General features: G+C 47.8%; 1 protein-coding gene across 1 annotated transcript; it reads left to right on the top strand.

Moving 5' to 3' along the window:
* The first annotated feature begins 1,201 nt into the window (after window positions 1-1,201).
* On the top strand, window positions 1,202-2,710 carry LOC148590921 (endogenous retrovirus group K member 5 Gag polyprotein-like). The gene is made up of 2 exons (XM_088538309.1): window positions 1,202-1,242; window positions 1,933-2,710. The coding sequence occupies exons 1-2, from the start codon at window positions 1,202-1,204 to the stop codon at window positions 2,708-2,710; spliced, it is 819 nt and encodes a 272-aa protein (XP_088394435.1).
* Window positions 2,711-15,972: the final 13,262 nt, after the last annotated feature.

Raw genomic sequence — 15,972 nt, forward strand, 5'->3', positions numbered from 1 at the left:
AGAAGGATGAACCACAGTTAACAAAGCACAGATGTGAATTCCTCACAGTGGCCATTGTTGGGGTCTTAGTATTTTTGTAAGAATATAAGAAACTGGGGTAATGGGATTCGGGGGTCACTCAGAGGAGAAGAACGTGTTCGTGGGCAAGTTTCAGGGAGACTGGACCGACGCCCGGGAGACCTAGCAACGGAGCACCGAGCAGAGCGCCAATCAGCTGCGAGCTTGTAGCCCGACAAATGAGAATGCTGCTTCTTAGCGCATGCCCACGTGTACTGGTATAAAGCTCTGTTGCAGACGACAGCAGAATGAGTTGAACTTGCTTCATATTGAAGTGTTGTTCACTCTGGCTTGTGGGGGCGGGCCTCGGCATCTGGTGACCTCGACGTGATTGTGGGTAAAGTGGAGCCGAGAATGCGAGGGATCCTGCAGCCAGCGGAGAAGTAGCTGGGTGCCCGAAGAAAGGCAGATTGTGGCCACGGCTGACCTAGTGAGTCAGGACTGACCTGGTGAGTCAGGGAGCAGGATGGGAATTGCTGCATCAGCAACTAGAATGGAAATTGCTGCATCAGCAACGGAGCGTGCTACTGTAGAATGTTTATTAAAGCTCGCTCAAAAGACTGAGACTGAGATCTCAAAAGCCGATTTAATTGACTTACTGCTGTTTTGTAAGCAGAAAAGACTCATAGAAGAAACTTCCCAGGTATATAAGCTCGAGTCCTGGGAGCGAGTGGGAAAGGAACTGTGGGATGGTGTGCAAGTAGGTTCAGAGGAAGCTCGGCGACTTGCGAAAATATATTGTCCTGTGCGGCTAATGCTTGAACAGTTGCACGGGGAGGCTCAAGTCGCTGCTGCTTTGCAGGAAGCATTCCGTGGAGGAAAAGGGGAGGAGAATAGTTCGGGAGACTCCGAGTGGACTGAAATTATTGAGCCGAGTCTATGCGAGGAAATGGACGATAAGGAGAAAGGGGCTTCATCTCGGCAGGCGTGCCCAGTAACTTTAGCTGAACGTGAAGTATGGGGGGGAGCGGATGAGTATCTTCCACCGTGGGAGGGGGAGGAGCGACCACCCCCGGAACGACCACCCCCCACAGTGCCCGAGATGGACGTGGATCCGATTAAAGCACCGATCCCGGATGGATCGGACGACGATGACGCCATTGTCCAAGGAATGTGACGAGAACTTCGGGAGCAAGTGGAGAGGATGACGGAGTTATTGGAACAGATGCGGCAATTAGACGGCGGGTCCAGGGCAAGGGATGTGAAGGCAGCATATAAGGCTGCCCATAAGGCTATAGTAGAGGGGTTGGAGAATGTGGATAAACAATTGGGGCAGTGGGAGGCGCGAAGAGGTACTTCTAGCTTTAAGGTGACTGAAGAGGTTTTGAGACAGAAAAAAGAGTGGGTACTGCAGATGGTCAAAGAAGGGAATATGACAGTTGATAAAGCAAAAAGTTATCTACAGGCAAAGCTTGGCCTGGAGGGGTGCCTTTTGGGCAGGGAGGTAGAGGAGTTATGGGAGATTCAAAAGAAAGGGGAAGCAGCTGGAGGGAGCGATCCAGCTGAGGAGGGATTGTTGTTGTGGCTCTGAGCCACTGCAGGTGGAAGTGATGGTGGGGGAAAGTGTAAGGATGTGGTGCTACCTGTTGATCCAACTTTTAATGCGGGAGCGCGGTATAAGGGGTTGATAGAGAATGCTTGGTTACAGGGGGAATTTGTATTAACTCCACTAGCAGCCCCCGTAGTAGTGGGAGCCCAGGGCCCCAAGTGGGAACCTTTAGATTGGAAATTGGTGCAAGGTTTACAAAAAACAGTGATGCAATATGGACATGATAATAAGTTAGTTCAAAACCAAATCTCTGCTTTGTTTAAATATTCTAATATGGTTCCTGCGGACAGCAGGGCTATAATGGAACTTTTGCTTTCCTCCACTACTTATATGCTCTGGCTAGCGAAGTGGCAAGAAAGGTTGGAAGAAAAGCAATTGGAAAATTTAAATTGTAGTATGGATGATCCATTAAGGATCGCCACTCTCGACCAACTGATGGGAAATGGGTGTTATCGGGCACCCGAGGCCCAAGCAGCGCTTCATCCTAGAATATTACAACAGTCGAAAAATGCAGCTTTAGCAACCTTTCTTGCCCTGCCACAGATAGGAACACCTCAATTACCATATACCAAAATAGTACAAAAGCCAAACGAGCCTTTTTTCGGCTTTGTCGACCGGCTAAAGGATGCCCTGGATATGGCACCTAATGTGCCTCCAGAGATGAAAGCGATATCGGCTAAAGAATTGGCAATTCAAAACGCGAACCAATCCTGTAAACAACTACTGGCTACTCTGCCACCAGGGGCCTCAATTGTTCAAATGATAGAAGTGTGTTCCCGAGCACCAATGGTTGAGGAAGAGCAGAAGGCTAAAATACATGCCATGGCTTTGGCCGCAGCCCTCAAAGAGGGGAGAATGTCTGGAAAGGGGGATAAAGGATTTCACGGAGCGTGTTTTCAATGTGGCCAACCAGGACATGTGAAAAGGAAGTGTCCTAACAAATTTAGGATTGAAGGTGTGGGCCTGAAAGGATTTAATGGGAACTGTACAAAATGCCAAAAGTTTGGGCATAGGGCAGCAGAATGTCTGTCACGATTTTATAAGAACGGTACACGGTTGCAGGGAAACAGGAGCTGCTGCATCATGAGGGACGTGGCGAACTAATATCCCCAAACGATGGCTGCCTCTGCGAACTCTCCTCCGCAACTTGCAGGAGTGCAGGAGTCGATCTGGCCGTGGCAAAATCCACAATAATTAGAGATTCTGATGTGCACATATTAGAGTCTCATATTAGAGATGTCATTATAGATGTCACATATTAGAGAATCTCCCAAAATGATTGTTTTCAGTTATGATTATTCCTGACGCTGAATATATAATTGGAATTGATATTTTAAAGGGACTGACTTTGAACCTTTCTGATGGTTTGTACCAATTTGGAACAAAGAACTATATTAGTACCCAGACAATTTTAGTCAGAAAAGTCAAAATGCCCCCTGTGCAGATTCCTGCCACAACTAAATTGATGGCCATGATGCAGTACAAGATTCTGGGGGGCATGAAGACATTTCGCAGACAATTAAAGACCTAGTGGATGCAGGAGTTTTAAACCCACTACCACAGCTTGGAATAACCCTGTCTGGCCCATCAAAAAGAGTGATGAGTCATGGAGAATGACTGTGGATTTCGAAGAATGATGTCTACTCCCTATTCCCCAGTAACAATTCCCAAAGGTACCCGTGTCGCTCAACTTGTGCCTTTTTTGAGTTGTGTTCCTCACACAGAATTTAAGGAACAACGAGAAGGAGGCTTTGGCTCTACGGGTCCACCCCAAGTTTTCTGGTCGCAACCTATATCAGCGCAGAGGCCACAAATGATGTGTACCATCTCCAAGAAAGGCTATTCACCATCAACGTTGAAGATTACGGGTTTGTTGGACACTGGGGCTGATGTGACTATTATCTCTCAACATTCCTGGCCGTTGTCTTGGCCCATTATGAATACTGGGATGGGTGTAGTAGGGCTGGGGGGATCCACTCAAGGGGGCATGTCTCTTGTACCTGTGCTGATCACCAATCCTGAAGGGCAAATAGCAACGATCAAACCATACATAACCTCTGCACCCCTGAACTTGTGGGGAAGAGATTGTTTAGGACAATGGGGGGGTCAGGATTATGACGGATTTTTGACAGGGGCCACTGCGTTGCAGGGTGTGCGTCGACCCACACTTGCTTTAACCTGGTTAACTGACAGGCCTGTGTGGGTGGATCAGTGGCCCCTAGCAGAGGAAAAGTTGCAAGCCCTGCAAGAATTGGTGTCAGAACAGCTTGTGACTGGGCACATTGAACCCTCTCACAGTCCTTGGAATACCCCTGTATTTGTGATTAAGAAGAAATCTGGGAAATGGCGACTTTTACATGACCTATGACAGGTAAATGCTGCCATGGCCACCATGGGAGCTTTACAGCCTGGCCTTCCTGCACCCTCAATGATCCCTATGGACTCGGATATTGTGGTAATAGACCTGAAGGACTGTTTCTTTACCATTCCATTAGCACCCCAGGATAGGGAAAAAAATGCTTTTACCGTATTACCTATAAACCATTCTGAGCCAGCCACAATATATCAATGGAAGGTGTTACCTCAAGGTATGAAAAATTTGCCAACAATTTGCCAATGGTTTGTTGCTCAAGCCTTATCTCCTGTTCAAGAACAGTTCCCAGACTGTTATTGTTACCATTACATGGATGACATTTTGCTTGCAGCCCAGAAAAGGGAGCAGCTGAACGACCTAGAAAAAGTAGCTAGACAATCCTTACAGCATTTTGGCTTGGTTATAGCACCAGAGAAGGTGCAAAGAACTGACCCCTGGAAATGCTTAGGGCTTACAGTCACTGCCTGACGAGTAACACCCCAACCCATCAAACTTAGTGTTAACGTTCAAGCACTTACTGATGTCCAAAAATTGATGGGGTCATTGAATTGGATCAGACCTTGACAAGACTTGACTTTACTGACCAGTGCCCACTGTTTTCGGTACTTTTGGACTTATGGTCCACAATACAACAGAGAACTGAACCCTACTTTATATTACTTATTTGCAGTCATACTGCATTTCCTGTTTTTTTTTCGCAGAGGGCAATGCTAGGGCTGATGCCCTTGTGTCTGCTGTGGCCTTGGGTCCGCTCCCTAACAAACACCAGCAGGCTTTATTATCTCATTGCTTTTTTCACCAGGGCAGCTCAGCACTGAGTCGACAATTTGGCTTGATGCAATCCACGGCACAATCCATAGTTGCTGCCTGCCCTGATTGTCTGCTGTCCTTGACACCTGTTTTCTATGGAGTTAACCCGAGAGGCCTACAAGCGTTAAAATTGTGGCAAACGGATGTCACCCATATCTCTGAATTTGGGCAGCTTCAGTTTGTCCATGTTTCTGTTGATACATTTTCCCACGCTGCTTGTGCTACAGCCCAAGCAGGGGGGAAATCTTTACACGTAATTCACCATTTTCAACGTGCCTTTGCAACTCTCGGTATTCCTCAAACAGTGAAAACCTGTTGGAACCAGCGCAGGACAACTGCACAGGCCTCCTGGGAGCTGAGCCGGATTACATGACACGGACTCAATATGAGGTTAGGTCTTGCTCTGTTTATTAGCCGAAGTGCGCATATATTTATACCTACAAGCATCTGAGGGATATCCAGGTTAGCTACGATTGGTTGCTAGGGGGGTTGCTATGTCCCGGCCGCATAGGCTCTTTCCCAGCTCTGCAAAGTTGTTTACCCGAAACGGCTAACTACTCTTTCCCACATAGCTCCCCATTCCCAGCTGGCCAAGGACAACTCACTAACGCTCCCCAGTACATTATCAGCAAGGCGCAGGTGGTGCAGATTCTCAGCACAGTGCAAATTCTCAGCACAGCATTTCTCTACAATTCCCCCTTTTTTCTTTTGCACTAATCAAGCCTTGCTGGTAAGTGAGAATACCTTACGTCTAATACATGCAAAAGCACAGCTAAAAATACAAAGCTTAAACAATAAAACAACTAGTAACATTAGCCTCGATTTTACTAATACATGCACCCATCCCCAAGTCCATGTTGGTCTGCAAAATCTTCCCAGCCGTAGAGTCCGACGTCTTGCGGAGCAGCATCAGTTGTTTATTGATCTGCTGATGGGCAGTTCAAGGACTCTCGATCATTTCAATGCCGGGGTTTTACCAACCGCCTGGAGCCGTAAGGTGTCCTCGATCTCCAAGCCATTCCTCTATAAGTCCTCCTTTTTTCCTTTGCAACAACCAGGCTTTATGAGTATGCGAGGATAGCATTCGCCTTAAGCATGCAAAGGCACAGCTGAATAAGCATAGGATAAAAAGCATAATAATCAAAAGCATCAATCCTGTTTTAAGCAAGGATTTCAGCCATCCACCAATACCCAATAAATCAGTTAACCCATCCAGTCCAAAGAAGCCCACATCTTTCTGTATCTTCTGGGTGTGTTCCATCAGCTGTTGGATTTGCTGGTGGATTGCCTTAGAGTGGTCTTGCAGATCCATACAGCACATTCCTTCAAAGTCTTCACATCCGTGCCCATGGGCTAGCAGCAGGAAGTCGATGGCCGCTCTGTTTTGTAGCACCACATGTTGCACCTGTGATAAATCTAGCGCAAGATTAGAGAGGACCTGACTGGTGACATTTGCTTGTTTAACCACCCAGCAGGACAGGGTATCTAAGACTTTGTGGGCTCGCGCTGCTGCCGCCCCCGGTACGAAGAAGGATGTAAAAATTACCTCCCACTTGGACCAAAGACGGACGTTGTCATTACAGTCCTCCGTCTGGGTTATGCTACGCGCCATTCGCCGAGTTCTTCTTTTGACCCTGGTGCTATTAGGATGGACCCAGGGCAAAGCCATACTTACTTGGCCTACTGTACATGGACCCCCTATGGGCCTTGTTGGAATTCCGGACCAAGCCCGGTTGCCGCATATGAGGAAGTATCCTGCAGGCAATGTCCGAGGGGTTACAGGGCTGGATTCCGGATGTGAGGAATTGTGGGACATCTTGGCACACCATTTATCCCAACTACTCCCATTGCCGATTGGGTACAACCAGGTGGGCGCCTGAGAGCTACTGCGACAATTATTACTATAACCCGAAGCGCAACCCTTTTGCGATGCGTTAAGATAAAGGCAAGTAGAAGCATTAAGAGAGTCTAATAACTCTCTCTCCTGTGGTTCAGGCCCTGCAGGCAGGTTGTGGCTCCAAAGATCGAAACGGTTGATTCCCGTTGCCAAGTTCTCAAGTGCTGTCAATCTTTTCAAAGTTTGGGGATTCCCCAACGATGGCATTGCCTTTACTGCATTCCAGAAATACTTCCACGTGGTCTCGTTTACAGGTACCCCAACTAGACATGTTACAAAGGGGGTACTAGGGGTGGCCAGACTAGCGCAGAAACGCGTGGTATTTAGCTCTCAAGCTAAGGTCACCCAGATGTTCTGTCGAGGATCAAACAACCGTGGATGGTACCCTGGAGCCCCTTCCGTCCCAGAGCCCAGTACCCAGAACATCAGCAATGCTGCTGCCCACCACTGTCCTGCATGTCCCTTTCAACAGGATGCTCCCTCGCATCCGCGACTCCTTTTGCTGGGTGAGCCCATCTGCTGGGAACCCATAGCGGACCTGTGGGCATAGAAACACACATATGCCCTCGACCATCAAATACGACAGTGGCGGGGCCCTCCCAAATCCCCGTTCTAGGGTTATGATAATTAACCATCATTTCCTTAGTGGGAGTGCCTGCATTAACACAGGTGGCATGGATTACAATGGGCGGATCAACATTGTCCCCGAAGACACAGAGATGATTTAATACAAATAGAACCTTATCCAAATGCTCTCTTGGGTCCACTATTGAATTGAACTTTTGCAAATAGTCCTTGAGTGTCCTGTTTGTGCGCTCCACTCTAGCCTGACCAGTTGGAGAGTTTGGGAGCCCGGTGGTATGCCTTACTCCCCAGCTCATCAGAAAGTGTCGGACAGACTCACTGACATAGGCCGGACCGTTATCCGTCTTGATGTGCTCGGGCGAGCCTATGACCGCAAAACATGTGGTTAGATGCCTGCAGACATGTAGGGCCCTTTCGCCGGTCTGCGCTGTGGCCCACACAAACTTGGAGTAGGTGTCTATGGACACGTGGACATACTTGAGGCGTCCAAATTCAGGTACGTGTGATGTCCATTTGCCACATCTCTAATGTCTTCAGGCCCTCGGGGTTCACACCAATGCCCAGACCTGGCCCATGATGACTACACTGGGGACAGGCCTGCACAATTCCGCGGGCATCGGATACAGTTATATCATACATCCGGGTCAGGCCCTTGGCATTAGTGTGGAACTGTTCATGAGCAATACGGGTGATTTCAAAACGATTCAGTGGCCCATGCTCGCGCGCCAAGCTCATTAACTGGTCAGCCCGATCGTTACCCTTCCCCAAACCCAGTGTCCATTGATGACTCCGGACGTGGATGGCACAGAACGCCGTCGAGCGCCACCTCACAGCTCTTTTGATTTGTAGAAACAGCTGGAACAATCGCTGGTTAGAAGTTTCTTTCAAAAGAGCATCCTCAATTCGCTGTACTACGACGACGACGTACAAGGAGTCCGATACAATATTCAACGGCATGTTCTTCCAGTGCATCAACGCCCATGCAACAGTCGCCAGTTCTAAGGTCTGCAACGAGTCACCTTCCACCGCTTGTAGGGTGTGGGCTTTCCATAGGTCCTTCTCCTTCCAGGTGATGGCCGCCCTTCTGGAGGTTTTCCCTGCATCCGTGAATACCGTGAGGCCATCACGCAGAGGTCTTTCTACACACTTTGGTCTTCCTACCCACGAATAGCTGGTGAGGAAGTGGCCAAGCTTTCCTGCGGGCCTTTCCGAAGTCACCTCCCCAGGGAACTCCAAGAGCGCTAACTGCAGCGCAGTGGAGTGCCGCAAGGCCCATTCCAAATCCCTCCCCCTTTTTTCTTTTGCCACTGCATGATGAGGGCAAACACCGAGATTGGGTTGGAGACGACCATGAGGCGCATCGGGAGTTCAGGGCATTCCTTCCATTGTGACATTCTCCTGTGTGCACTGATATGATGTATTGAGTAGGCTATATGGATTCAGGTCTGTCCAGTCGCTTTGAGGAATACCTAACACCAGTGCATCAAATTGATCTGCTGTCCCACAAAGCCAACAACTCTTAATTTGGGTATAATTAACAATCCGCCTAAGAAGTATAACATATCCATTAGTGTTAAAAGTAGCATCAGCTTCTATAACAGCGTTAAAAGCAACATTACCTCCTAAAAGCCACAATATACAGCTAATAATGACAGTAACACTTCTTCCTCCCATGTTGTTCTGCAGGCTCACACTTGAACCAGCTGCTTGCCTGCTTCATCTGATGTATGCGAGTTTGCTTCCAGCCAAGGTCTCACCCATTTTTCTGGCACCCATCTGGTTCCAGTATCTGTAACGACACAAGCATACCCTTTTCCCTAGGTTACCAAGTCCAAGGGTCCCGTCCAGTTTCCCGTGTTCCAGTCTCTCAGCATCACCTTACACGGACCTGACTTTACTTCTGTCAGGGCTCCCTTTAGCCCAGGCCTGTGTTTGACCATCAGAGGGACTAGGCTGTCCTGGGGTAACCTCAAAAATTTAAAACATATACTGCTTTTGCAGCGTTTGGTTCATATGTTCCACTATGTCATGGTCCTCAGGATGCAATGGTATGGTGAAAAAACAATCTTTTCAATCAATTATTAAGTATTCCCCTAATCTCTGCCCAAGGATACAAGTCAGAGTACGGCTCCCAGTCCTCCATCGGTGGGGGAGGTGGGGGGGAACGCCGTAGTCTGAGTTATTCCTGGCTTTCCCGCTCACAATTTCTGTCCAGTGGCACGACCTCACGTAGCTGTGCACACCACTAGTGAGTTCCACTGGTTATCGGCAGGACACTTAGACTGAACATTCTCTCAAGTTGGCAGATTAGAGGGTTGCTGACAGGCTCCCAACTCGGTGGGCGTCCCCGCAGAGACAACGTGGGTCTCAGTGTTAGGAGTCTCACCCCCCCTCTCTCTGCACTGTCTGTTTATGCCCGGTGCATCCTGCCACGTAGGGCCAGTATGTGCCAGCAGGCAGACCAGGGGGGTGGACAAACTCCGCCTTCAGTCACATAACCTTCCCTCCTGGTAGCGCAGGTGCGCATAGCAGTAAGTGGTCCCAGCCGTCAATCTGAGGGTCCTGCCTTTCTCATCTCCCTCCCTCTCGGGTGTTTGACCTTCAAATTAATTTAGAGGATGTTTGCAGTTAAGTTGGCTACAAGCCTGGTCGAGCAGCTGCCTTCAACTGCTTTTGGAGGAGGTCGGCTGTGAACCTGGCTGAGCAGCCGCCTCCGCACTCCTTATCACTCAGCCCAGGCGGGCAAACATCTTCTTTCTCAAGATCTTGGATTCTATTTCGCACAACAGTTTTATGACTCTACAGATCATACAAATTTCCAGCTTTCAACCATACCTCGTGTCAGCATCAATATACAAAGGATACAACACCTAATAGAGATGAACATAGTAAACAGAAATAATAGCCCTAATAACGGTTTCTGTCCTCACTTAAAGCATTACAGTTCTTCAACCCCCACTTTAAAAGACAGATCAAATTCCCCTGCACCTCCCTCCTGGCTTTCGTCAAGCCCTCAGCAACCTAAGTCTCCTGTAAGTCTCCTTGATCTCTTCGCTCCCTTCTCCTTTTTTTTTTTTTTTTTTTTTTTCAAGGCGATCTAACAAGTCCTGGACCCAGCCAGGCCGTTCTTCAGGCGTGACGGCGGGGGGTCCGGAAGCGTGGGCACAGACGGTGCAGGTGCTGACACAGAGGTAGGCACGGGCGGGGGGTTGGCGATGGATCTTCCGAACACCAGCGGTTTTCGGTGGCGTGGCGGTCCCGGTCCTGAAGTGCTCGCAAAGGCGGACGTGACTCCGGCGGCCACCTTGCTTTTGGCTTTCACATCGGATTTGAATACTAGGTGGGGCTCGGCTTTGAACCCATTCTCTCTGCACCAGATCGAAAGCTTGCAGAGGGCCTGTTCATCGGTAGCTTGCTCCAGGGATTGCACGAGCCTATTCATCAAATTTCCATAGGACTTCTGCAATCCCTGCTTCACCATCGTAAATGATGGGGCCTTTCATTCTGACGGCACTAAAAACAGCGCCTGCTTCTGCGAAGCAGGGGGCATCGAGTAGGTTAGCTGAGTCGCGGGGTCACCATAGAGATCCCGTCCCATAAGCATCTGCACAGTCACACCACACAACGGATCTCCCGAGATGTTACGTGCGTTCACCACCTTTTGGATTTGTTTCTCCCACTCCCTTTCCCATAACAGATACTGCGCGGGAGTGAGGAGGACCTTCGCTATCATTATTTCTCACCACATACAACCCAAGTCCTTAGCCGTTTTGCTACCCCCAATGGTGGCATCGCAGAGAGAGTCCCCTATCTCCTGCCACTCAGTGGCACTATACATAAGTTCCAGAGTTTGCAGATGTCCCATCTCTTGTGCCCATCGTAACAACTCATAGAGTTTCTTTGTACTCACAGCCGCCTCTCGCTTGGCGAGAATATACAATAGCAGCTGTGTTGCCGCCCCCCAGTCCATGCTTAAGGCAGTCTTCGCGGAGGGGCCCCGGCGGCTCAACCGCCCCCGCCCCTAGACTCCGTGCCCAGCACCTGGTCCCGGCGGTGTGGGTACCTCACACCGGACGCCGCTTCCCAGCTCCTCAATCCTCCGTCAAGCCGTAGCGACCCAGGATATTCCCCGATCCCTCGTCAAGCCGTGGCGACCCAGGATCCTCCGCCTGCCCACAACACCTTCCTGCCGTCGGGTCCCAACGTCCCTGCCGTTGGTCCCCTGCCATCAGGTCACAACATCCCTGCCGTTGGGTCCCTGTTCGGGCACCAGATGTTGGAACCAGCGCAGGACAACTGCACAGGCCTTTACGGGAGCTGATCCGGATTACAAGACACAGACTCAATATGAGGTTAGGTCTTGCTCCGTTTATTAGCCGAAGTGCGCATATATTTATACCTACAAGCATCTGAGGGATATCCAGGTTAGCTACGATTGGTTGCTAGGGGGGTTGCTATGTCCCGGCCGCATAGGCTCTTTCCCAGCTCTGCAAAGTTGTTTACCCGAAACGGCTAACTACTCTTTCCCACATAGCTCCCCATTCCCAGCTGGCCAAGGACAACTCACTAACACTCCCCAGTACATTATCAGCAAGGCGCAGGTGGTGCAGATTCTCAGCACAGCATTTCTCTACAAAAACCGACAATGGTCCTGCCTATGTTTCCAAAAAGGTGCAGAGTTTTCTAAATCAATGGGGTGTTCACCACATGACTGGGATTCCCCATTTCCCTACAGGCCAAGCCATCGTTGAGCACTTGCATGGCACTCTGAAGCACCTCATGCAAAACCAAAAAGGGGAAATGCAGGGGGAGTCCCCACAGGCAAGACTAGATAAAGCTGTATATGTGCTTAACTTTCTCTCCTTCCCTAACAACTCTACTCTTTCACCCATTTTTTTTTCACATTTTTCCTCTTTGACTACAACGGAAAAGGTACCACAGCAGGTACCGCTGCAAGTTCGTGATTTGGTTATTGGCCAATGGTCTGGGCCACATGAGCTCATAACTTGGGGAAGGGGATATGCTTGTGTCTCCATAGAGAGTGGACCGCGATGGGTTCCAGCACAGTGTGTGCGACCTGCGTTGCAATCGCTGCCCTCCTTGGAAGTTATGGAGGAGGAGATTGGCCTCCAGCCCCTCCCCAAAGAACTGGCAGCAACGTCTGGATAACCCTAGCCAACACCATCAATCAAAGCACCATATGCCTGGCTACCAGCGATCCTTGAAATCCCTTTTCTACGTGTCTGGTGGGAGTTCCAGTGGAGAAGACCGATTGATGGCGGGTATCCACGCGAGCCGAATACAAGGGCTTCAACTGCTGCATAATATGCTGGCAATGGATCAATGAGACCAGAGATCCAAACTGGCAGGGTAAAGACTACAGTTGCTCTAACTGACGGAGTATGCAAGTTGCAAGTGGATGATGGATGGGAGTGGTTAAATAAGTTGTTTGGCAACTGGGGTCTATCTGGGTGGTTACTATCTCTAGTGAAAACAGGTTTGCTGATTTTGGTAATTATTGTAATTGTGTTATTAATGGTACCTTGTTTGGTTGGTCTGCTGCAAAGGGCCCTGCAGTAAACCATTAGTACCATTTTTGTAGCTCAAATACAAAAAGGGGGAATTGTCAGGGATTGCAGCTGGTCTGTGAAATCCCTGGCTCCCTTAGCAGAGAACACTAACCTTGAAAAGATTAGAGTGCATCTATGAGATAGGGAGTTCACACGGAGACAGCAGAAAGTTATTAACAAGTTTAAGGATGTTTTGGCCACAGAGCAGAAACTGGCCAAGCTAAGAATCATCCAATCGTAAATCTGTTACTAGCTACTGTCCTTTGTAGCCCTCACCAATAAGCAGCAGCCACGACAAGGAAAGCTTGGTATAAATAATGTACTTGGAGAACAATAAAGCGTAGTTTGTGTTGTATCTACCCCAGTTGTTTGTGTTTTTGGCCACCACGACTGCAACAACTGATGAAGATGCAAATGTCACCATATGGGTAAAGGGTGCTGTGCAGACAAATGGAAGTGTCTCACTGCCAGTGCATTGCCAAAGTTACCATGTACCTCCACTCTGCTGGGAAGGATCAGCTCCACCAGAATTCTGGGCAAAAAGTCATCAATACAGGTGGGTCAGGCTGGGCCTTGGAGGGAAGGAGGGTGAGAGCACTGTCCTCTAGGCTCTTCTGATACCTGGGGGCTGCTGCAGACATCAGACTTGCAGCCACCCCAGGCCTGCACTAAAAGACAATTTGTATAAAGTATGTCTCAAGAGGTAGGTTGGATCAAACCCTTCCTCTGGGCTCCATTCACCTTGCTAGAGCTGCCTGGAAGAGCACTCCAGTCTGGTTGGGTTATGTTTGCTGTAAGGTATATCCCTGCATCTCTTATCACTGAATTAATCCTAACTCCACCTAATAAGACATCTGCTTTATCCAAGAGGTATAGGCAATAGAAAAATACATCTCTCTGGATAGAGGGATGGGGAGAGGAGGAAAAAAAAAAAAACAGAAGAGAGAAGCTCCCCCCCCTCCCCCTCAAATGTCTCAAGCCCTTTGCACAACAAGGACTTGGGCTCCAAGACATACTGATAATGCAAGCAAACAGTAACAGGTAGATTTGGCTTTGACACTGGCCTTCACTTTAAAAGTCCTACCTTCAAAGTTGGAAATAAAATTAACCTGTATATTCCATTCAAATTCTACTCTAATTTCATGACTGTTTTCCAAAAACTATAGAATTAGAGACAGCAGAGGTAACACACCAAAAATGTCGATGAATGATGAACAAATAAATTATAACAGATAAAAATGTTTTCTAATAGACAGTAATTATTGCTGCTGGCATTGAGTGATATTTTGCAGTTCAAGGTTCTTGATACGGGGTCAGTTTTCATCAAGCAAGCACATCTGTGACTACTAAACCTTGTGCAGCCCCAACCCCTTGGCAGGACCCTGCACAGCCTCCTACTGCCTCTCTGGGTCCTACCATGAAGGGAGCAACACACACAGCTGTGGGTTTGATCCTGAAAGATGCAGCACACAGGCACCCCAGATTCCCCACAGCCTCAGCATGACTACACCCAAAGTTGTTCACATTTGTTGTGATTTTTTGCTAAGGTGAGGCTAATTTCCATCCCACACCTCTCTTCCATTAAATGCAATTTAGTAGCAAGATCAAGGAATAACTAGGAAAAAATAACTACATCAGGAGAGATGTAGTTTTTATACCAAGGAGCTGCTGCTGCACCACCTCTTGGGAAATAAGCTGGAGCTAAAAAGAATCTGCCTCTTTCAACCGCAAAGAGATTCACCTAAATGGCACTACAACAGATGAATACAGTCCTGATGATGCAACTTAAACATTGAGCTGCAGCTCTGAGAAAGCAAACTACAACCTTACATTACACAAAACCAATTCCTATGAAAAGCAGAGGTGTCATGAACTGCCAGTTTATGCAATAAATGGATGATTAAAAACATGAGCTGATGGTTTTCTTTTAAGAAATGACAGATTAGACTGGAAAACACTAATTCGAAGATGTTAAAATAGATTCAGAACTTATCAGTCAAACCTTCTTTTTAACTGCACATTAATGACATCCATTCCTTTAGCAAACATTTCTTCCAACAGTGCCCCACTATGCATCTTTTCTAAAAGTATGCAGTTTTACAGTACCATTAAACCAAGACAGAGACAAATAACTAAATTTGTCTTTTCTGTAAAGTACTAGAGGTCAATCTTCCACACTGTCTACACAGTAGTCTTAATATTAAGCTCTTTCTTTGAATCAAATAAACCTTTCAATATGTTGGTTTGATTTTTGAAGCTAATATTACTCAAAGGCAAGTCTTCTACTTTCCCTCATCTAGGCAGCTCTCCTGTCTAAACTGGGGGCTGCAGTAAACACCCTCCCACAGCACCTGCATATGCACATGCCTGTGAGCTGCAAACATGGGGGGAAGAGTAACTTAATAAAATAGCGCCAACCCCCTATGCAATCAAACACACACACACACACACACACACAAACACACACAGAGTCAGGAGGAGACAGAAAAAGTTCCCGTTTTGCCTACTTCCAATAACCTGAGTTTAATCTGTAGGCAAACCAGCCCCATGAAAAGCAGATGGGGCCTTGCCAAGCTGCTGACATCCCATCATTGATAACTAAGTGCTGCACTTTGAGGATACAGCCCTCAGCAGTGCTGAAATTTGTGAGAAACCCACACAGGAGTCATGGGGAGTTACCTGCATCTTTGGTTTTCGCATGAATGTAAAAAAGAAGCCTAAGGATGAAAAAGTACTCCAAAGCTTTTAGAAGCCAATAATTTGTAATAACCCTACCATAAGCATTTTAGTTTCAGCTTTTCAAGAACATGGCTACATAAAATTTAGCCTTTATCTCACCATTCTTCTCTTAACACTGATATTTATGATGAAATGCTGTAAGCAGTTTCCACCAACTTTATAAGTCTCCACTCATAGTTTTCAAATTCTAAATAAAATCAAGGCAAGAGACATGGACAAAAGAATACAAAGACTTCAAAAGTTGCCACTGCTGCATATACTTCATAACTCCTCTAGCTTAAAGTTTTTCTGCTTTTAGTAGCAATTGATCCTTCTAGCCCTAACATGAACAGACTCTCCTGCTACATCTCCTTCCCTGATGTTTGCATACAGATGTGCTACAGCTCCAAAC

Source organism: Tinamus guttatus, unplaced genomic scaffold (assembly GCF_059628265.1).
Source record: "Tinamus guttatus ecotype Peru unplaced genomic scaffold, ASM5962826v1 Tinamus_guttatus_pri_ptg000998l, whole genome shotgun sequence".
Classification (NCBI taxonomy): Eukaryota; Metazoa; Chordata; class Aves; order Tinamiformes; family Tinamidae; genus Tinamus; species Tinamus guttatus.

Coding starts and splice junctions, on each gene's coding strand:
- LOC148590921 (XM_088538309.1), top strand. CDS start 1,202: ATGACGGAGTTATTGGAACAGATGCGGCAATTAGACGGCGG. Junction 1,243..1,932: donor ATGCGGCAATTAGACGGCGG/GTCCAGGGCAAG, acceptor TTCCTCCACTAC/TTATATGCTCTGGCTAGCGA.